Source organism: Lolium rigidum, chromosome 4 (genome assembly GCF_022539505.1).
Source record: "Lolium rigidum isolate FL_2022 chromosome 4, APGP_CSIRO_Lrig_0.1, whole genome shotgun sequence".
NCBI lineage: Eukaryota > Viridiplantae > Streptophyta > Magnoliopsida > Poales > Poaceae > Lolium > Lolium rigidum.
In genome coordinates, this window is record NC_061511.1 from 177,969,947 (window position 1) to 177,993,092 (window position 23,146).

The 23,146-nt window shown below is 47.7% G+C and overlaps 2 protein-coding genes and 1 non-coding gene across 8 annotated transcripts; 2 read left to right on the forward strand and 1 right to left on the reverse strand.

Annotated features, from left to right (window-relative positions):
- Positions 1 to 11,485: 11,485 nt before the first annotated feature.
- Positions 11,486 to 12,808, reverse strand: LOC124707091 (probable methyltransferase At1g29790). Its single transcript, XM_047238744.1, has one exon. It carries the CDS (start codon positions 12,806 to 12,808, stop codon positions 11,660 to 11,662), a length of 1,149 nt encoding a protein of 382 aa, XP_047094700.1. The 3' UTR covers positions 11,486 to 11,659.
- A 2,405-nt stretch (positions 12,809 to 15,213) lies between these two features.
- On the forward strand, positions 15,214 to 19,718 carry LOC124706434. 6 transcript variants are annotated; one of them, XR_007004412.1, is made up of 3 exons: positions 15,214 to 16,695; positions 17,526 to 17,647; positions 17,859 to 18,516. XR_007004412.1 is itself a non-coding variant. In XM_047238099.1 (3 exons), exons 1-3 carry the CDS (start codon positions 16,360 to 16,362, stop codon positions 19,353 to 19,355), a joined length of 441 nt encoding a protein of 146 aa, XP_047094055.1. In that variant the 5' UTR covers positions 15,214 to 16,359; the 3' UTR covers positions 19,356 to 19,718. The 6 variants fall into 6 exon arrangements, 1 of the variants encoding a protein (XP_047094055.1); XR_007004414.1 differs by having other exon boundaries at positions 17,537 to 17,647; XR_007004413.1 differs by having other exon boundaries at positions 17,543 to 17,647.
- A 2,887-nt stretch (positions 19,719 to 22,605) lies between these two features.
- TRNAT-AGU lies at positions 22,606 to 22,679 on the forward strand. Its single transcript has one exon. It is a non-coding gene; the product is annotated as a tRNA-Thr (tRNA).
- Positions 22,680 to 23,146: the final 467 nt, after the last annotated feature.

The window sequence follows — 23,146 nt, forward strand, 5'->3', positions numbered from 1 at the left end:
TGGGCGGGGGCGGACCTGAATCTGAAGAGGGCTTTCCGTTAGGGTTTGGGGGAGGGGGCCAAGTAGAGCAGCAACAGCAATGCGGCGAGGCGGGGCGGGGCGAGGTAGATGAAAGTAAAACCCTAGAGGAGTTGGAGTTGGACGATAGAAACGAGAAAGAGAATTGGAGTTGGCAGCTCACCGTGGGCGAGGCGAGATATACTTGCCGTGGAAAATCAATCTACGGGTGGAAGAAGCCGTGCCGGAGGAGGAGCAGCCAGGTTGCCTACAAGAGGAAACGTGTGCGCCGCGGACGGAGGGACTGCCCAAGCCCAATGCGGCGATGGCACGTGCAGGTGCAGACCAGCCCAGCCCAACAGGATGGGGCGACGACACCACCTTGCTAGCCCTGACCGATGTACCCAGAGCCTGTTAGCCCAAAACATTTAAAGCGACCCATCATCACCCCACACAGTTGTAAAAAAAAAACCACCCCAATACACCAATGACTGCAACAACACCAGCTCAAAAAAAATGCAACAACATGTTTCCCTCCTAGTCCTTCGCGCTCGGCCGAGTGTAATGTAGATGTCATTTTTTGAATCTAGCATTTATTATGAAATCACACCATGTCGCATTATCAACGAGAACACCGCCTCACATTCAAATAAAATAATTCACATCCATGATACTAGCCACCCATGACGGCCTCAAGGTACGTCCATCCCACTAGTCACCTTCAATGCTCTGCTCTCTTCTCCTTTGTGCTTTTTTTCACCTTCTTCGCGGATATGGGCATATATTCACTCTACACCGACGAGTCAATCGTGGAGACACGCCTCCTTCTCCCATCGGCCATAACCAAACATCGCCACTCGAGTCAAAAGAGAAAAATGGTGGGATTGTGAAGGTTTTCAGAACAATTAAATGGTCAACCGCCATGCAATAGAACACCTCCTTGTCGTTAACCATTAGTCCAACATCATCTAGAGATGAAAAGGCATGATCTACAATAGACTTTTTTTGTTTTGTCTATTGCAAGTAGTGATTGAGTGCATAATACAACATGTGAATACCAAACTGAATAAAGAAACTTGTCATGATAATATGGCATTTTTCAGTAGAAAACTCTTCGGCCTTTTTTGACAAAAGAGATTGTCCATTGGTTAAGAAAAGATTGACATCTATCAATTATTACAAAGTCTTATATACCCTATATATAGGATTATGTTCCTCCTCTAGATGCTCTTGGATTCCAAAATTTTAGTTAAATTTCATGTTCTTCGATTCCAAAATTATTACCCGAGTTTTCCCTCTATTCCTAACGGCTCACTTTAGATACAATAGTTAACGACGACCTTGCGATATAACGCTTTATTGTTTAGCTTAGGATAGACTCTTTCATGTTATGTGGTGCACTGGTGCCTGTCTTCGAACTAGCCGGCATGAAATTTATGCTATGCTCATAGCGACTGATAGTTTTTTTTGCGGGGTAGTTTCTTGTATCTAAACCTCTGCATTCTAGAAAATATGTACGCCTTTGCCTACTCTAGAGAAAATAAAGTTGATTTGAGCCGAAGGTCGATATTTGAACTGCGTTCTTAAGGGCATCTCCAGCTTCGCGACGCATTTTAATGTCCGCTAGCGTCCGTTTTCGTCGCGCTGCGGATGCTAAAATGACCATTTTTGTCCGCGCGTCCGTTTGCGTCTGGGGGCTGCTCCAGCGGGGCGACACATTTATGTTTTTCCTTTTTTTCCTCTTCTCCATTAAACATAGTTTCAAATATTACATTTTGAAACATGATTTTACACAAACTAACACATAGTTTGGAACATGGTTTACACAAACTAACACATAGTTTGAGCCATGGTCGACACAAATATAAAATTATAAAAAAACAAACCTGTTGTGTTGATTTCCGTATGTTCGCTACCCAGGAAGAACATTCGAGGGCACACCCAATCACCCAAACTGGAAAATCCAGCGGGAGGAGATGGTGCCCTTGTTGGTTCTACCGAGGAAGAACATCCAGAAACCTCGACTACTTGTTTCGTCTGGCCCATAGCCAGATTCGCTGCAAAGAAACAACACTCGACGTTCTAACTATCGGTGTCCGAGCCGGATTCGTCGGTGTGGTAGTGCCTGCGGCAGGCTGTATCGTCGAACACCTTGACGATCATCTCAACGTCCCCCTCGTAGAGGAAGGTGAGCTGGCAGCCGGGCTCGAGCGCGAGATCACGGGCGAACTTGTCCCACCCGGTGTGCAGGTACATCTTGCCCTGCCCGTCGAACAGGACCTCCACGGTCCGGCGGCAGAAGTTGCAGCTGGCCTCCCGTAGCTGCAACTGCGCCGGCTCGACGCTGTCGACGAACTCGGCGAACTTGTCTGGTAGCCGCTTGATGGCGAGTGGGTCGTCGTCGATGCGGAGGAGGAACTCGAAACAGCGCTCCTCCTGCGAGGACGAGGAAGGCGCAGGCGACGGCGAGCGTGGGGCCGTAGCTGCTCCACCACGGCGGCCGCCGCCCGGCCACGGGGCGCCCGGGGCCGCGGCCTCGACCGCCTCGCCGGCCGGCGGGACCGGCCATAGACTTCCTCGCGGGCTTGGCTGCGTCGCGAGGAACACCTAGGCGGCGCTACGGTCGAGCTTTGTGGCGGCTAGGGTTTCTTTGGAGGAGTGGATGAGGAAGAAGAACGCGCGCCCCCTTTATATAGGCCGGCGGCATGCGGTGGCCGCGGGACGCGTGGCGTCGCCATTAACGTGGTTGGCGGAGGTGGGCGACCGCTCGGCAGCCGAGACATCGCCATTAACGTGGCGCAAACTGCCGAAGCGACGCAGCGGCGCCAGTCGCTGGCGCGTTTTGAGAAGACGCATCGACGCAGGGTCACTGCCAGGCGGGCCCGACGAAACGTCCGCCAGACGCGAGCGGACACTTTCCGCGTCCGCCGGAGACGCATCCGAGGCACATATTTGGGCCAGATTTGCGTCTCCGCGGACGGCCCGGTCACTTTGCGTCGTCCCGCTGGAGGTGGTGCCAGACACATTTCCGGTCACGGCGGACGAAAACGGTCGCTCAACGTCCGTTTGCGTCGCGCTACTGGAGATGCCCTAAAGGGACTGAGCCCTGTTGGTACTTGGTAGCGTACGCCAGTACGAGCCGTGAAGAACAGTACCGCAACAACTACCGAGGCTGCTGTGATCCTACGAATCGACGGCGATTCCAGCCACCTCATCTGCTACGGCGGTCGTTGAAAGATCTGAAAATTTCTACTTATATAAATGTATCTTTGACTTAAAAAGGAGGAAGGTGTTCCTTATTTACCGGACGCTATGAGCTTGCAAAGATAGATATGCACTGTTTTAAGTCTTTTACTTGCTAAAATGAATTGTACTTAAGTTTGACTCTAAGCACCTGTAACAAAATTTCTATTTATTCATGAGGATGCAGGTTTCATATAGTTAATTGGCCAGAATGTCACATGTTCCATAGCCATCTGTTTTGCAAAAGAAACCCACAACACTCTTTGTTCATTCGCCAAAAAACAACTTTTTTCCTGTAGCCAACTGCTTTGCAGTCCTGAACTATCCAAACTTTCTGTTAGGCTTGTATGTAGTCGCCCACGCCGCTCTGCTGCGCTGAATATCGCTGCTGCTCGTGGCGGTGGCTGAAGAAGTCGGCCGTAGCTATTGCCTGGGAAAAAAGGAGTGGGAAGACGGCTGAGTGGTCGTTGATGAGGCAATGTCAGAGGTGACCATTACGCCATGGTAATGAACATGATGCATAACAGTGCTTCTTCTCTCCTACCACATGTGTTCAATTGAATGCTTATATGGAATACACACTTCAGATCCATTCAAATAATACATAGCTTTAGCTTTAGTGTGTAGTAGAGACTAGAGCAAAGTATAATTGAGATGGGTTTAATAATGAGAAAGTTGATTGTTGTGCATGCGGTCCGACAACCAATAATAATGAGATACATCTGAAAATGCGTACCTTTTTTATGAGATCATTCCTCTGAATATATGGGCAAACCTTTTGGATATTGTGGCACACTTCGAAACGGGAGAATTTGCTTCAAAAGGATACAAGAGTTTTTTTCTAGAATTGTGTGAATAGGTTATATGAGCTTCATGTATGTAGTGATGATTTTGTATAAGCCATTTTCTTGTTATCTTGTGCTGGCTATATTTCATTTTCTTTCAACTACAACTTGTTCATAGTAGTCAACTTCTTGAAACAATCCAATTTTAACCTAGGATAAACAAGAACGATGAATCGAAAATCTGATATTGATATGGTGTAGTGTATGGATGCTATTATTTTGGCTATGATCATGTGGTCATTTAAGTAAATATTTTCTACAATGGATCTGCTAGGATGGATCCTTATTCCTTAGGCAGTGTATGTGATGCGAGAAACGCATTCTTGCTGTTGTTATTTGTATGGAAAATATTGCTAGACTTTTGTGATTCCATGTAAATGTTGCTACTTTTCATGATTCTCCCCAAATATACCACCAAAGTTAGTTTAAAAGGTGTTTTCATACTTTTGCTTTGCTTATCATTCCATGTGATCTAAAATAAATATCTTCACTTTAGTAGGGTGAAGATAAAGATTAGGAGATGCTTGCATGGATATTGTCCAATCACAAGAGAAATGAAATAGACCATGTTAGCCATGGACCAATGATCTAAGTGCACCGTAAGAGTCAAAAAGATTATTTGTCGTGGTTTGCCCCAACCGGCTGGCATCATTATATATGGGTAAATACTTGTACAACAAGAATACACACGGTAGATATTACCGGAACACACACATATACCTATACAATGCCATATACAACTCTAACACCCCCCCCTCAATCTAAACCGTCGTGAACAAGGTTGAGATTGGAACTAAAACGGCGTAGTGTGAGTTGAGTGGCTGGCTTGGTGAAGACATCAGCCGCTTGGTCGCCGGTGGAGATGAAACGAACATCCAACGCACCCAAGGCAACCTTCTCACGCACGAAGTGAAAATCGATCTCGATATGCTTCGTGCGGGCATGGAACACCGGATTGGCAGACAAATAGGTGGCACCAAGATTGTCACACCACAAAACAGGAGGACTGGATAGAAACACACCCAGCTCCTTTAACACAGACTGAATCCACATAGTTTCAGCAGTACCATCCGCCAATGCCTTATACTCTGCTTCGGTGCTAGAGCGAGAGACCGTAGGTTGTTTGCGAGAACTCCAAGACACAAGGTTAGAGCCAAGAAAAATCGCAAAACCACCTGTAGAACGACGATCATCAGAACACCCCGCCCAATCAGCATCAGTAAAAATACTCAGACCGGTGGAGGAAGAGCGCCGAAACCGTAAACCGGTAGAAACAGTGCCTCGGATATACCGGAGAATGCGCTTGACCGCCTCGTAATGAGCAGTAGTGGGCTGCGACAGGTATTGACACACCTTGTTGACAGCAAACGACAAGTCAGGACGCGTCAGGGTAAGGTACTGCAGACCCCCAACAAGACTCCTGTACTTGAAAGCATCCTCCGAACTGAGCAAATCCCCTTGATCTTTGGCCAACTTATCAGACACCGACATGGGGGTAGTAACCGGCCGACATTGTTCCATGTTGGCGCGATGCAAAAGATCAAGCGCATACTTATGCTGCGACAATACCAGTCCCTCAGAGGAATAAGCAGCCTCAATACCAAGAAAGTACTCCAGGCGCCCAAGGTCTTTGATGGGAAAAGACCCAGACAATGTAGCAACAAGCCGCTCAATAGCCGAGGAAGACGATCCAGCCAAAACAAATGTCATCAACATAGACAAGCATATAGATCACCACTCCCTGATGAGCAAAGATGAATAAAGAAGTATCCGCCTTGCTAGCAATGAAACCAAGCTGATGAAGCCTGTCACTTAACCGGGCGTACCAGGCGCGGGGCGACTGCTTGAGGCCATAAAGAGCACGCTGCAACTTGCAAACATACTGAGGATGCTGAGAATCCTCAAAGCCAGGGGGCTGCTGCATGTAGACCTCCTCATTGAGAAAACCATGGAGAAAGGCATTACTCACATCAATTTGACGAAGACACCATCCACGAGAGACAGCAAGAGAAAGCACCAGGCGAACAGTGACTGGTTTAACCACAGGACTAAAAGTATCATGATAGTCAATACCGTACTGTTGTGTGAAGCCACGAGCCACCAAGCGCGCCTTATATTTATCAACAGAACCATCAGGACGGAACTTTGTTTTGAAAATCCACTTGCTGCCAACAATGTTAGTACCAGGAGGACGCGGGACCAATATCCATGTCGGATTAGCCTGAAGAGCAGCGAACTCAGCTTCCATAGCAGTAAACCACGCCGGCTCGGAGAGAGCGGCACGATGAGACGCTGGTTCCACCAAAAAGGCTCGACGTCGGTACGGATTATACCGAACCGTACCATCCTTATACTCCTTGGGACGATAGATGGCATTCCGCTGTCGGGTGACAATAACTCGAGCAGGAGGTGGTGGTGCCGAGGTCGAGGGAGCTGGGGAGGCCGGCGGGGAAGAGCTCGATGGAGGCGAAGCAGCGCGAGGCGGGGACGGCGCTGGAGGCGGCGAAGAAGACGTGTCTGTGAAGACACAGTCAGGCGCCGAGCGGGACGTCGATCGGGGCGACGAGGCTGCATGAGAGCCGGGCCCGGGTGCGCCAGCCGAGGCATGCAGATGCAACGGCGTGACGTCGATCGGGTGTGGCGTGGCGGAAAGAGGGGCCGCCGAAGGAACTGCAGGTGTAGGCGCCGAGGAAGCCGGCGCATGATCCGAGGCGTGGACTGGTGAAGCCGAAGGCGCGGAAACCTGCACAGGAGAACTAGCCACAAAACCAGGTGCATTAGCCGGTAACAAGGTGATGTCATAATTGCGCGTGTCAGTACTCTGTGTAACTGGTTCATCAGGAGGAAACGACACTGGAAGCAGTTTAGACACATCAACTGTGGCACCGGGAGTAGCATAGGGAAACACTGTCTCGTCGAACACAACGTCACGAGAAATATAGACACGACCAGTGGACCGATCTAGGCACTTGTAGCCTTTATGCATGGGACTATATCCGAGAAACACGCACATCTGAGACCGAAACTCCAGTTTGCGAGAATTATACTTACGCAGACTAGGCCAACACGCACAACCAAAGGTGCGAAGAAACGAGTACTCGGGAAGCATGTTCAGAAGGCGAAAAACGGGTGTGGCATTATTGATCACCGGAGTAGGCATCCTATTGATAAGAAAACAAGCAGTAAGAAACGCCTCATCCCAAAACCGAAGGGGTAGGGAAGAGTGTGCGAGAAGAGCGAGGCCCGTCTCGACAAGATGGCGATGCTTGCGTTCGGCGATACCGTTCTGTTGAGAGGTATGAGGACACGACACACGATGAGCAATGCCGGTGCGCTGAAAATAAGCGTGGAGACGATGATACTCACCCCCCGATCCGACCGAACCGAGCGGATCTTGGCATTAAGAAGGCGCTCAACGTGATTCTGAAAGGTGTAGAAAATACTCTCAACATCAGATTTATGTTTGATCAAATAAATCCAGCAGTAGCGACTATAATCATCGATGAAGCTCACATAATACTTAAAACCCCCAGAAGAAGGCAAAGCAGGACCCCAAACATCAGAATGAATAAGCTCAAGTGGAGATGTAGACACACGAGTAGAGTAATTATAAGGTAATTGATGACTCTTAGCACGCTGACAAGCATCACACACGGAAGACTCAGTGGTTGAGGAACAAGGTAAATTATTGGAGCTAACAATTTGATGAACTACTTTATTCGAAGGATGACCAAGAACCCGATGCCACTGCTCGGAAGACAGCCGAATGCCAGAAGATGCTTGACGTCCAGAAGCCGAGACACGATTGAAAGGAAGAGGGTAGAGGCCGCCACGACTCCTACCGCGAAGAAGTATTCTCTTCGTGACCTTGTCCTTGACAAAGAAAAAATATTTATGAAACTCAACAAAGATATTATTGTCAGACACAAGGCGATAGACAGAAAGCAGGTTAGTGCTAAGTCCAGGGACATGAAGAATATTTTTGAGTTCAATAGGTGATGATGAACCAGGTAAACGAGAGTGACCAACATGCGTAATAGACAAACCTGAACCGTTGGCGACTTGCACTTGGTCCGTGCCGGTGTAACGTTCCTGGACAGTCATCCGGCCCATGTCGTTGGTGAGGTGATCAGTAGCGCCGGTGTCGAAGAGCCAAGACTGGCCGGTGCCTGCCTGGTAGGCGGCAGAATTACCAGCACGGTTGTCCTCGTACTGGAACGCCTGGTTGAAACGCTGTTTGCATTGAAGCGCTTCGTGTCCCCAGTACGTGCAGATTTGGCAGGGCTGCCTATTGCGACGGCGGCCGCCCTTGCCACCACCGTTGTTGCCGCCACCACCATTGCCACCACCACCATTGCCGCCACCACCACCGCCCCCTTGATTGGAGCGGTTTCCGCGCTGGCCCTGCGACTGCTGCTGCTGACCACCCCCGGAAGGCTGGCCTGTTGGGCGGTTGCCGAAGCGACCCCCGTTGTTGTCAACGAACGGACGCCCTCCCCCACGGTTTGCATCGCCTTGCCTAGACACAGCATTGGCGGAGGTGGAGAATTCGGGGGCTGCGGAATTTTGTTCGTTGATCTTCTCGCAGTTGAGCAGCATGGAGTAGAACGCCGACAAACTGAGGTTATCGGCGCCGGCGGCAGCAAGCACCGTTAGCGAGTGCTGAAGGGACGCGTACTGCGGCCCGAGACCGACGATGATGTAGTCCACCAGCTCGTCGTCGGTGATAGGGTGGCCGGCCATGGCCATGGCGTCGGCATATCCCTTCATCTTGTGAAAGTAGGCGTCGGCGGTGAGATCGTGCTTCTTCTCCGACGTCAGTTGGCGCCGCATCTGGCGCGCTCCGGCCCTGTTCTGAGCCGAGAACATGGTCATAAGGCATCCCCACACGGACGCCGATGTGCTGCGGCCGACAAGGTGGCCGAGTATCTCCTCCGTCATAGAGCCGACGAGGATGCTAAGGACTCGTTGATCGGTGTAGAACCAGTTGGCGTAGTCCGGGTTGGGCTTGGTCACGGCATCGGCACCTGATCCTTCGGTGACCGTAGCCGGCGGCATCGTAGCCGAGCCTTCCAGGAAGCCGTACCATCCTTGGCCGGCGATATTGGGGACGACTTGCATCTTCCAAAGCAGGAAGTTCGAGCGGTCGAGGCGGACCGTGATGGTGTTGAGGGTGGAACCGGTGGGGACAGAGATGATGGCGCCGGCGGGGATAGATGGAGCGGAAGCGGAAGCCAACGCGCCGGCGGAGGTGGAGAGCTGCAGCGCGGACGTCATCGCGCGCGAAGACAGCAGCTTGGTGCGGCGGACGCCTGCACGGGCGAGAGGCGGCGGCGGCGCTAGGAACGCGCGGCGGCGGCGTCTCGAGGGAGGACCGACAGAAACCCTAGTTGGATCGGTCGCTCTGATACCAAGTCAAAAAGATTATTTGCCGTGGTTTGCCCCAACCGGCTGGCATCATTATATATGGGTAAATACTTGTACAACAAGAATACACACGGTAGATATTACCGGAACACACACATATACCTATACAATGCCATATACAACTCTAACAGTAAGATGTTGCTCATGTTCAGTGAGCCAGGGTACCTCATCATCAGAGGTAATATTAGCTTCTGATCAATTATATTTTAGTGCTCACACTTTTTGCTGGTGACTAAATCTGAGACGACGGATATATGTGTGGACATGAAGATGACCCACCAGATGCTTTAAACCACATTATGTACGAACTCGAAACACAATGCTATTTTTCTAGCCCAAGCATCAAGCTGTATGTTTCGCTCATTCTCCACCTTTTGAAGTGTTAAATCACTCTTTTATTCCGCAATGTGCAACTTGTTCACGAATGTTCCTTATAAGGTTGTATTTGAGCTGTAAGTGCGGCTGGTAGTAATTCAGAAAAGAAGGTGACCCTCCTCCCAGTTAAACTTTGCTATGAGATGTATCTTTTTTCGAAATGGGGAGCGAATGAGATGTATCATGTTGCTTGCACTTTCTTTTCTACCATTTGGAGAGATGTGCATGGTGAAACATTGAGGAGTTTGATATTTGGAAAATCGTCAAGTAATTCAAATTTATTCAGCGTGTCAGGTGTATCAGTTTACTCTAAATGCAGTTTGAGCTTCAAAAATTCTGCTGGTTTTGTCTAGGGATGTGCATGCTGAAACATTGAGGAGTTTGGGATTTGGCAGACGTCAAACACCTCATATTTGTCCACCCGAAAAACCTACTGGGAGATAAAATACTGATTTAGTTTTCATATGCAGGCATAATCATTTGACTGATTGTTTTTTGGTAAAGTTGCTTTGAAAATTATATATGGTTTCCCCCCTTCTTTTACGAAGTCTGCTTCACTACAGAGAAACATTCAGGTGTCCTGAGAAGTGATGTTTTGTTTAAGTCCTCCAGTTTCACTAGACTTAGAAATAAAACACAACCAAGAACAACATTGTAAGGGGATTTCTTTGGCCGTCCACAAGCATCTATATTAAGCTATCTGTGGAGCATTGCCACGTACAATTGTCCACATTGATTTTCCGTTGAAAGGTTTTATTTCTTTTAACATGTTGATTAATCAACATCGATTGTGAATGCCAACTACAACCAACATTTATATAAATGTCGATTCAGATTTACCCTGCACACTATGCTTGTCTTTTTAGCTAAAATTTATGCCATATTTTTCTTGATTCATATTTGTTGCAATCAAAATGTAAAAGGCTTCCTTTTGTTAAACCTGGACTAGGCTCTTAAATTCTTCCCGTTAAAGCAAGTCTTAAATTGCAATCCACCATCTAGGACATTAAAAATGTGTAAAGAAATAATACATAAGGGGAGAAACGGTTAGAGAACAATATAGCATGTAAAAAATGGAATTGAGGGTCCGACAACGCATGGGCCTTCAAATGGACACTTAGAGAGTAAGTAAACAAGGAAAAGTGATAGAATATTCTTTAAAAAATACTATATTTTATTCAAAAAATTGTTAATATAGTTTTGTATATGTTATCTAATACCTTTTCCTTAATTTTTAATGTATATTTCCTGTTGCTTGCATTTAGCATTCTTGTTCAAGATTCTTACACTTTTTAAAACAACTTTAGACTTAGGGCCAACAAAACATTTCTTATTATTGACTATGCTTACATATTGAATTTGTTCATAATTGTCTTCTCCAAGGATGGATAAAATGACGGGTAGTCCCTAGACTAAACACGAGAGAATGAGACACATGATAGAGTGAAAAAGGTTTAAAACATATAGAAATAGGGCATGCTGGTCTTTGGATGATTATACGAGGGAGAGGGGGAATGTGTGGGATATTTAAAAATCAACTATCTTCAAGTCTTGTTTTCCCGTGGCAACGGGCACTTTAACTAGTCTCTTAAAATGTTCCAAGTTGAGGATACTCTCCTACAAAACTGCACTGCGTCTCGCCGATTGTTACTTTCACATCGACACGTCGACTGTTCGTTTTCGACACTCTGGTACATGGAGCGAACGAGAATGCGCTGTGAATCTCAAGAGCTCCCAGTAATTGCCGAGGTTGGTCAACATCTGCAACCTGGCTAGAATGGTTTCTGCAGCAGCGCGGTGAGGTAGACGAGCTCGTCCTTGGCGCCGCTGCCGGTCTTGTCGGCGACGGCCCACTTGATGGTCTTGTATCCCAGCCTCCGCAGCATGGCGGCGTACACGCCCTCCAGGTCGCCCTTCCGGCACCACAGGTGGTCCACCCACAGCAGCCCGCCGGGCCGCAGCACCCGGTCGGAGTCGTACCACAGGAACTCCAGCGCCGCCTCGGGGATCCACCGGTTCACGGCGTGCCCCGTCCGCACCACGTCCATCGTCCCGTCCCCGACCGGGAAGCGCTGCTGCAGCGGCGCGTGCAGCGGCACCACCCCGCGCGCCGCCGCCGCCTCCGAGTAGGGCGCGCCCAGGTCCATGGTCGTCGTCAGCACCGTCGCGTTCGCCGCCCGCTTCAGCCGCGCCGCCAGCGTCCCCGTGCCGCCGCCCACGTCGAGGCCGAGCCGGATGGGCCCCGCGCGGCTCATCGACGCCAGGCGCAGCAGCTGCGGCACAGTCAAGTCCAGGGGACCCCGCGCCCGGAGGAACTTGCTGGCCTCCGTCCGCGCCACGTCGAACCCCAACGACGGCGGCAGGCAGGAGAAGGACCTGCATTTCTTCGCGTCCGTCGCGGGCGGCCAGCGGACGGCGGAGTCGGGGAGCGGCGCGAAGGGGTCGGTGGGGAGCTGGACGGATCCGGCGGCGGCGGAGGGCGTGGGGGAGAAGCACCGGCGCCTGGGGAGCGGGTGGCAGCCGCGGAGGATGAGGGGCTCGGCGAGGGTGTGCACGTCGTCGGGGCAGGCGGCGAAGGGGACGTAGGACATGAACCGGTGGAGGAGGTCGGGGTGAGCGGAGCAGGCGGAGCCGACGGGGGCAAGGCGGGCGTAGAGGACGAGCTCGGGGGGAGGCGGAGGGGTGGCGGACCGGAGGTGGGAGACGGTGGCGCGGATGGCGTTGAGCTGCTGGAAGACCTGCTGCTGGTCGAAGTCGGGGCCGGATTGGAGCGGCGGAGTGTTGGAGGAGGCACGGATGGAGAGGTGGTAGAGGGAGAGCAGGTTGGTGGCCACCATGGAGAGCAGGAACACCACGTTGAGATTCAGACCGCACGGCCAGCCTCCCGCCGTGGAGGCTGATCCCACCACCGTCTTCCTCATCGCCGGCGCGATCCGATCCGCCTTTCCCCGCTTCACTTCACGGGAGAGATAAGCTAGAGTGGGCACTGGGCAGGTGTGTGAGTGAATGAGAGTGAGATTTGTGTCGGTGGTGTGCTGTCCGGTTTGGATTGCTGTGCGGAGACTATTGTTGACCGCTGTCTCTGCTAGGGTCCCCCCCTTCTCTTCAACTACGGAATATTTTCTCCAGCAATGCTACACTTATGAATTTGTTTTACGGACTAACCATACGAACAAGACGTGGGGGATTGCAATCTCTACTACTTAAAAAGACTAAACCTATTCCCTATTCTCCCCATCTCTTCGTACGTCAAAACCTTGGTCGTCCACTCGTCCCGCTCGCCCGCATGCGCCACATGGGCCAGGCCCACCTCTCGCATATCGCACTCCTTTCTCGAGCAACCTGGTCGCGCCCCTTCCCTCTTCCTTCCAGCCGTAGCCGCCTCCCCCACACCCCCCACACGCGATCTGGTTCCTCCTCCACACGCGCGACCCCCTGGCGGCGCTGCTGGGCTACCCGGTGGCGGCGGTTCTTTCGGAGAGGCCGGCGACGTCGACGCGGTCACACGGTGGAGCGGAGCCTGTGGCCGGAGCACGTCGTGCTGGGCGCCGATGCCACCGTAGCCGACCTCGCGCGCGCCGCCGTCGCCGCCTACATCGCCGACGGACGCAGCCTGCCACTCCCGCCGACGCCAGCGACGTCGACGCGGCCACACGGTTCGAGCTGCATCTCTCTTTTATCTCCTCTCCCGTCCTCAGGTGCAGCTCCATACCAGCCATCCCCAGATCTCCTCCACCACTTGTGATGAGGTAAGCTTAGGCCCCTGTTAAATATTGAAGAGGTCTATGTCCCAGCCATCGGCAATCCTTGTGCATACAAGGTATTTGAAAAAATGTCTATGCCAAGTTGATCATGCTAAAACACTCCGCCTTTTGGCCGAAATTCATGATGCAATCATTGGTATTATAGTGCAGACTTTGTATTCATGTGTAATTTTTGTGAGTTATCCCAAATTTAATTTTTCAGTGCCATTGTTTTATTTAAGTACGTCTGTTTATGTTTGATTGAATTTTGTTCCGTTGATTGCCTGGTTGATTGATATATTCGAAGGTAACCTGCACTTGCCTATGCACACAAACTGAAGTTATTGCTTTGCCGTCAAAATCATTTTATAACCCTAGGTCGTCCGGCCAGCTCGACAGTGGTGCTGGCCTGGCCTTCATGCCGGTTATGACGCCGCGCTGCCAGGAGGTCCTCGAGTATGTTGGCAACGACGGCCTCGCTTGGTGCTTGCAACAAGGGAGGCGGTGCCAAATTCCCCTTTACTCTAATGTTTTCTCTGATTACTATCATCTACTCTTGCCCTCTATGTCGGAGATTGTTGTATCAGTATCTCCTTTGCCATAGCTTGTGCCTTGAACAAATAGTTCAACTCAAAGAGTGCAGACCGGATGTTTAGTTATTTCCCCAGTAGGATAATTTACACCCCTGAGTTGCTACTAACCAAAGCTGACGGCAAGAAAGTTTACATCCATGTATCTGCAAGGTCCATGGGTATTCAGCCTTCATGTAATCATGTTTGTTAAGGATTTCCTTCATATTATCTTGAGTTATGTACCTGAATTCCTACCTTAAAACTAAAATGTGGGCTAGAATGGTGACAGGAAGTAATGTTTTGTGCATCATGAAGTAGCGGTCGTTGTAGCAAGCCTGTTAGTTTTCATTTAGCAAGTGTCTGTTTTTGTGCAGTATACAAGCATTAAGACTTAAGAGATATGCTGATTAGTTCATTTACAAGGTGGTTCCTAACTTCTGTAATGTAACTGCAAACTGATGAAGCTTTGCTTGATTATCTGATGCTTTCTAGCATGTTATTATCTGGTACACCAATATGTATCCATGGAGCCATGAATTGTTCTCTTCACTTTGTATGTAAGCTGAATTTCACTGGTAATATTTTTACCAAAAAATATCTTATTTCACATGTGTGGGTTTCAGTTGGTACCCATCAGAATACAAGAGGATATTGTTTCTCTTAGTTCTGACTTTCATTGGGTTGCTTCTCTGGAATCCATTGGGTCGCTAACTGCAGATTGTTTCTTTGAAACGATTCATACCTGAACCACTTCACAGTTCAATGGTAGGGTATTGCTTGGCACGAAAACAGCTCAGCGAGATCTGACATATAGTTGACATATAGTTGCAGAACTGACTCATAGAGGAAGCATCTACAGCAGATATATTTCCTCCCTTCTCAACCTCAAATAAAGTTGAACCCAATGAATTTCATATTAGAGGAAGAAGCCATAGTAGTAGGAGGAAGGAAATCTTTTCATATAGTGATTGTTGTGATAATATATTTTGGCATGCCTCTTTTTTTTTTTTTTTTTTTTTGCAATTTTATTGCATTAGCGTAGAATGCTACTGGGTATGCAACCTCTAGCCACAATAACTTACCGTTGGTTCTTAAAGTGTCTAGATTGTCTGGTTAAATTCTAGAAACATCGGAAAAAAACTCACTTGTTCATATATTTTGAAAAACTGATACAAGCGTATTTCACTTCATGGCATTCTGATTGTGTTTGGCAATTATAGTGATTTCAGGTATATTTTTTGTATAGAATCGTTATACTATTTGAAGTCATTATCGTATCATGACTAGGGTAGATTTTACCATCGGCTGAATGCATAGTATAGGAATGGGTAGTGTAGACGTTTCAACAATCTTCTCTTGAACTAGAGCTGTAGTAGTTTTTAAACTAGCCAAACAATTTTCTCAAACTCTTCTTTTAAACTATAGAGCTGGGGTAGGTAATTTTGTGGGTAGAGTATATATATGCACTTTATAACTTATCCTGAAGATTAATTTGGGCTCGTAGGATTAGACTAGCTTCTAAACCCGTTAAACTCTACTTATCATAATGTGAAAACAAAATTACTTTTGCTCTTATAGATATCATATCACCTCCGTAATGATTCAGTTTCTGCGCTAGGAGATTCTTTGGTTGGAAATTGTGTTTAGTTTTTTATTCTCGTCCTAATTCTCTATCCATTTCACCAAATGTCTAATGATATTCAAAATACTACGGGGAAGTGCCTTGCGCCTAGATACCAAATGAAATAGGACTGCACTGCGTGTTGCGATTCATAGTCCTTGTGGTGGGATACATGCTTTTTGTATCTGAATGTGTGCTACTATTGTAAACATAGATGTGGTAAACTTTGTCTATTCCTAAGCCTGAGATATCTCAAACAACATTATGTAGTCCGTTTTGGCTTGTGGCAAGGCAGGCACTTTGTAGTTTCTTCAAGTTTTCTATACGTTTTAAAGTTTGGATCACCAAAGTTTGAACTTTCAGTATAAACTTATCAATTCACCGGATTCTGAATTCTGTTGTACATGTCTTCCCGTACATCACCGATACTATTTGGCAGTTCCATACACCATTGTTTCATTCATCCGGGATTAGAAGATTCACTTCTAAATTTGTAGAGTGGCTAGCTCCTGTGTGCTGGTGTATTTAGGCATTTTATGAATTATTTTATTTTTCTGCTAGGAGATTGGTCGGCGGCAGCTGTAGATGTCTTCACGCGCACCATCGTAATTATTTGGCAGTTCCATACATCATTATTTCATTCATTCTGTATTAGAATATTCAGTTGTTGTGTTGGTGTATTTAAATTTTTTCTGAATTATTTTATTTTCTGCTAGGAGATTGGTCAGGGGGTGGAACCAGCGAGCACCGTGCCGGGTGGTTACTATGGGCAGTGCTTGGGTGGCATCAGCATCTTGCTGAGTGGCTTGGCGGCCTCGGCACTGGTGCGGGCGGGGCATGCCAGTGGGGTTCAACGTGAAGGTCCAATGATGGTTAATGCTTCTTTCTTTCACCTTTCGACATTTCATTTCTTGACTAAATTGTTTAGAATGCATTGCCAAAATTATGCTGCTTGGTGTAATCAAAATAATATTAGTGCACATTTTTGCTATCAATTTTTTTATATGGAATTGAGATGGATCAAAAAAATCCCACATTTTTTACTTACCTCAAGAAACTTAATTATGACGCTCTAATCTCTACTACTTAAAAAGAAGGAACCTGTTCCCCCTTCTCCCCTACTTTCGTCGTCAGCTTCGTCAACCATTCGTTCGTTCCGCACGGGCTCAACTAGGCCGAAGCCCAGCTACCTCGTCGTTGTGGAAGCATGAACCCAGCAACCAAACCCTCGCCCTGAGGCCTGACCTCTCCCCTCCGCCTCCCATCTACCAAAGAGGAACTCAGGAGGAGAGACGATGGCGTAGATGGCGGCGCGGCCGTACCCATCGGACCTTCTCCCTAACGTCTGGCTCCCTTCTTCCCCTCCGAAATAACCCTGGCGACAAGGGTGGCCGCTGGATCTCCTCTGCCAGCCATCGAGCTCGCACCGATGACGAGACAGCGCTCAGCCTCCGGTACGTCGCCGCCTTCAGTTCGACTTCGTTGGTCGAGGATAGCCTCCCATCTCCATCTATCCTGACTTATGCGTAAGTCCCCATCCACCTCCCTACTTGCGAATGCGCTTGATTGCCTTTGTTGGTCGAGGTTTTTTTTTTTGGATTCTTTATGGGGATCCGAATTTAGGGTGATTAGCGACTGGTTGCTTCGTGTCTAGAGCTGGATTGGCGTTGAAGCTTACCGGCAATTTATTTTCTGAGCGTAGGATTCTTCCAGCTACAGGTACACATCCATAAAGAGCTTGAACGAGGCCAAATGTAAATTTGGGAGACGCTTGCTGGGAAAGTGTAGTCCATACACGACGATGGTCCGTCATTAGGTATCCAGGTGAGGGCTTCTCGATCATCTCTTCAACATGAAATTGTTCAGTTGTTTGTAAGCAGGTTATGTAGGTAATGTCAGGCAATCATTTAACACGTATATTGGTGATGATAGACCTGCATATCCCACTCAAGTCATACAATGAATACTTCATCTCATTGAGCATTTCAGGCTAATAAAAATACTTGGTGAATAACTCTGCATGCATTTTCTGCAGATACTGAGACTGGTGCAGATGATTAGTCCTACTGGGTTATATCTGCATTAGCCCATTCATGGACATTGAAGAATCCAGATGAAGACATTATGTCATTGAAAGGTGCTGGTGTTGATGCTATGGAGGTTTACAGATGTGACAGGAATGTTGATGGCACCGAATCCAGTGTGCCTTCACGCTGCCAAACACAGCGTGATCAGGCAAGAGAGGAACACAACCGGTGAAGGATGAGCAGCGGAACCGGAGGTTGTTCCTGCCACCATGCAAGGAGGGGCACACGCTGTTCTGGTGCGGCAACTGCAAGGAGGGGGGCATCGTGGTACCGGTGACCTGTCCCGGGCCGTGATGCTGCTGTAAGTGCTCCACGCGTCACCGGCTCCTGCTGCCCGCTCCATGACAAGTCGGAGAGGGACACGAGGCCAGCTCTGACTCCTTCCCAACCCGGAGAAATAGCTTCACGAAGTCTTCCAGAATCCAGGTCGTGGCTGACCTCACCAGCTGCTTGGAAATTTTTGTTCCGACACAGCCGAAGCTGGCATACACCAGCATTCAATCAAAGAATTTTTTTTTTAAACAATGACTTATTTTAAACCATGGAATAAAGTTTTGGATATAATCCTAATTGATCAAAAGCATATATATGCACCCGACACACTAATTCCTAACTTGCCCAGAACATGAGGCACACTGTTCTCTTCTCTGTTACCTTTAGAAATAACACAAGCTGGAAAATAGAACAGTGAATCCTTTATATCTTCTACAGTCCTGGAACAAGCAGATTTATTGACACCCGAGGCATTTAGCTAAACTATCAAAGATGCACAATCATTTTGTGGAGAGGTCCAACATAGACAGGGACGGTGATACGAGTTTCTTAACTACTTTTAGTGAATATAAATACAACTACATGGCACAACAGAGTTCTTTTATTTCCCGCAAGGGAAACACATAGATAAGTGTAATGAAATACAAAAGTCATATTATGTTACTAAAATCGGAGGGAGTAGTGGCAAAACTTTTAGCTGTATTTAGCTGCTTAATTGGCCTGGCATCCTTCAAAAATTAAGTCACATCTTTAAATTCCGTAGCAAATATTTGTGCTGGTAAGAAGTCTCAGTTTTACTAAGAAGAATGATGAGCACAAGTACTACTATATCAAGCATCAATGTAAAAAGTGGCAGTAGTATGGACCATCGAAGGTTCAATTTTTATTCATGTAATTCTGCTCTTTTATTAGTTCTTACTTTTTGCGCTAATTTATCTTTTCATCCCTTTGCTTAGATTGCTTTTTGTTTGATAGACTATGGAAAACACAAGGGTCAAAACAAACATCTTGAGGATAGCGATAACCACAAGTTTGAGGGTGACATAGTTTGCATGAAAAGATTGAGCAAGAATCAACTGTTACAGAAGTTGGATGCTAGCACAAGCAAACAGATCAACCTAGGCCTCTGGAATGAGAAGAAAGGAGGAATTACCACTAATGGTGATCCATAAGGCCCGATGATCGAAGTATAACGAGGGGTGCTCGTGAGAGGAGTGGCTAGATTCAAGGGGGCATTTTGCTGGTGGAAGTGGAAGGGGTAGAGACATATTTGACTACCCATATGGAGGTAGAAACAACATGCACGAGGCTGTTGGGGATCAAACAAAAATTGGAAGAAAAGACCTTTATAATAAGACAAACAATACCCCAACCAATGACGGAAGAAGAGTAGAGATTGCAAAAGTTGTAGCATTGTTGGCGCAATAGGTATCTTTTCTGTTTTTGCATGGAGTTGTACGATAGCTATGTTTTGAATTGTCGTATGGACTTGAGTTGGATGGCTTGATCATCATGTACTTGTTATATATGGCACACCGCTGGGATTTGTCTTGATTCTTCTCTCATATAGATAATGTTATATACTTCTGCTTGATGTCAACGCCTTTACTAAATAGTTATATTAGTTTACTTATCTTTGTGACCATCTCATCTCGTACACACTTAATCAACTAAATTCCCACCAATTGTCTTATGCAAAGATGACTTACATGGTGGTAAATCACTAGGTTGTGCACGAGGCAGAAAGAACACATGTTGGTCCACCTTACTTGCGATTCTCAACAAAGTAAGATCACCTTTCTACATGTTTTGTTTTCCCGTGGCAACGCACGGGCATTCTTACTAGTTGGAGAGAAAAGTGTGCGGCGGTTCCACGAGAATCTGCCGAGCAAATCTAGGATTCACATGTCATCCCGTAATAATTTTTTTTTGTAGGAATCTGTCCGTACAAGTGGGATTATTGTATTTTCTCCTTTCTAAAAAAAGAAGGATACATATAGTTTTTGGTTAAAAATAAACTAGTATTTAAAATTGACTAACTATATAGAAAAACACAAACATTTACAATACCAAGTGCACATAGCATGACAATGTATTTCACCATGATTCTAACAACACTGGTTTGAAATTATAAATATCTCAATTATAAATGTTTACACTTTTCATTATATAGTTGGTCTTTTTTTACTTTAACCAGCTGGATTGAGCGTTGGGGGGGGGGGGGGGGACGTCGCTCCCCAGCCGTGTCCCCCAAACGCCGTCCCAAATAAATATTAGTGCAGGTTTCCCATCTACCTTTTTTTTTTTCCCTCCACATGTTATTTCTTTTTTAAATGGTTATCAAACTTTATTTCAAATATGGATATTAAGACTAGTCGAGCGCCGATGAGTTGTCACGGCATTTCCTGCTCCACACCAATCCCATAGTCTTGCATCCGCCACTAATTTCGGAGCCGCCTCTCGAGCTATGTGCTTTGTAGAGTGTGTCGCATCATAGAGGGCCGCCCACACCAATAGGATAGGTAAGGAGCAAAAAAAAAGAGGAAACACAACCACAAAGTAGTTGTTTCGGTCTCCAGGATCATCAACGAAGGCAAAAGCCCTCTGCTCTATCTCCTTAGGCACAAGTTGCATCACATCTAACATAGGGAGTGCCAAATTCGTGAACACCCTCTTGTTGCGCTCCTTCCAGTCCGCCACCCCTCTCCTTAAATGATGTAGGTGATAATAATCTAGCTCACCGACCTCATCCTCCTTGGAGAAGGTGGCAATATAGTGAAGCAACCCTCCGTCAAAGTCACTATCCGTCATGGATGCTGCGGTAGGCATCGATAGGTTAAAAGATGCATGGGCCGAATCTCGCACGCCCCTCGAGAAGGAGCACTCGTGGCATAGGTGAGGGCGGAGCTTAGTTGGAGCAAAACCGGGTTGTGACCCGCCCATCCTATCCTAGGAGATTTACCCTTGTGAATTTGAAAATTTAGCACATTAACTAATAACTTATTTCGGTCTTCTTTTAGCCTACTGGCCCACCCAGATTTTCCGGGCAAGATTCCCTGCTGATAGGTGTTGCACTGACTCCTGATGAATGTGGCACGACTTGCAAATGGGGCAATGGGGTCATCCCCTGAAGGTGAGATTGTCAGCATTACGGATCTTCTGGTGCACCAAAAGCCACCAAAGAGTTTGCACACTTTTGCTCAGCATGAGCCCTCCAAATCTTGCGCGTATCAAAATGCGCATGGCCGCCATAAAATTGGCATTTGTAGGCCAATACCGCCGTGTAGACTCCTGAAGATGTCCACCTCCAAGTGATAGAATTAGAATCTGGCGGAGTTAGTAGCTGCACGTCTCGAAAGAAACTTGCTGATTTCCTGGGTCATCGTGATGTTTTAGAGCACTCCTAACCAGGTTCAGCTCTGTAATCTTTGCTATCATCGCCGGCAGGGAAACAACAACGCTGCAAACGTTGTCTTTTCTCATGGTATAAACATCCCTGTCATTCACCAGCTAATGCAGCCATGAGCTTGCAGCTGCTTCCACATAGTAATCACCACATGATTGAGCGGATGGGCTAGGTCACTATCTCTGTCCCTATAAATACAGTCGAATCGGCGCTAATCTTGCCAAGCCATATAGCTACAGCTACAAGTCTGCAACGAACTAGGAAAAACAGAGAAGTTACCATATACAAGAGGGTCCCCGTAAAACCCAATGGCTTCCCGGCAAGTGCTGCTTTTGGCTGCCGCCGCCGTCGGCGTCATGGTCCTCCTCGCCCCGGCCTCCGCCGAGGTCTTCATGGTCGGGGACGCCGCTGGCTGGACCCTCAAATACCCCACCACCTGGCCCGATGGCAAAACCTTCGTCGTTGGCGACAGCCTAAGTATACCTACGTGCACACACCTTCCATCCTCAACCCCTAGCAAGTACCCATGCCGGAATTGGTAATATCTTGGTGTTCGTTTGCAGTGTTCATGTACCCCGCCGGCGCGCACACGGTGGTCGAAGTGGGCGGCGCGGAGTTTATGGCTTGCAACGTGACGGGGAACAAGGGCATCTGGAACTCAGGCAGCGACACCATCACGCTCAGCGAATCCGGGAGGAGGTGGTTCGTCTGCGGCGTGAGCGACCACTGTGTTCAGGGCATGAAGCTTGTAGTGACCGTCGTTGACGTCGCGACACCGGCCCCAGCTTCCTCGCCTGAAAGTTTCAGGTGTTGTTGAATGTAGTTCGTTGATACGAGACCATGAGAATGTACAACGAACAATAAGTGCACCATCATATATCATATCATATACGGTATTATTATTTAAAGGTTTAACAGTTTCTTTTCCTCTGTAGATCAGCTATGTTTCCATCTTGTTTGGTTTGTTCTGTTGTTATATTTATTATATATAGTTTGAAATAATTCTGTTTCAACCAGCTTTCATAGCTCAGTTGGTTAGAGCACCCGTTTAGTAAGCGGGAGGTCTTGAGTTCAACTCTCAATGAAAGCACAAAGACCAATTGTTTTTTCTGCCGTAGGCCCGTAGCCCCGTTCGTCTGACAGTCACCATAATCAACAGTTTCTCCTGTCCCGAACTCGCGATCATTGCCGGCTTTGTCGTTGATTTCTCCAGCCAAGTTCATTCCTAGCTTCCCATGGTCTTTTGCAATCTCCACAGATCGCTCAAAGCCACGGTACGCTTGGACCTCACAATCGTCGTCCACTTGGACTACGAGCTGCCTCACTATGGCACCGACGGTGGCGTGCGCCGGGATCCAGCTGAGGCAGGTCACAGCCGCTGATGTGGGCCGAGGCCCTGGACCAGCTGCTTATGTTCGGCTGCATCTTGGTGTGTATTTAGCTTGCCACACTTCGTATTTGTTAAATTTTGCCACTTTTAAACTCTCAGCCACACTTAATAAAAATAGGACCGCCGCGTTTTAAAGCTAGAGATTAAAGTTCCCGCCACAGATCATC

What these genes read in the sequence shown, in the direction of transcription:
- LOC124706434 (XM_047238099.1), top strand. Translation starts at nt 16,360, where the DNA reads ATGAATTATTTTATTTTTCTGCTAGGAGATTGGTCGGCGGCAGCTGTA. An exon ending in ATGTCTTCACGCGCACCATC is followed by an intron (nt 16,429 to 16,539) that starts GTAATTATTTGG and finishes ATTTTCTGCTAG; the next exon opens with GAGATTGGTCAGGGGGTGGA. An exon ending in AACGTGAAGGTCCAATGATG is followed by an intron (nt 16,696 to 19,139) that starts GTTAATGCTTCT and finishes CCCTTTGCTTAG; the next exon opens with ATTGCTTTTTGTTTGATAGA.
- LOC124707091 (XM_047238744.1), bottom strand. Translation starts at nt 12,808, where the DNA reads ATGAGGAAGACGGTGGTGGGATCAGCCTCCACGGCGGGAGGCTGGCCG.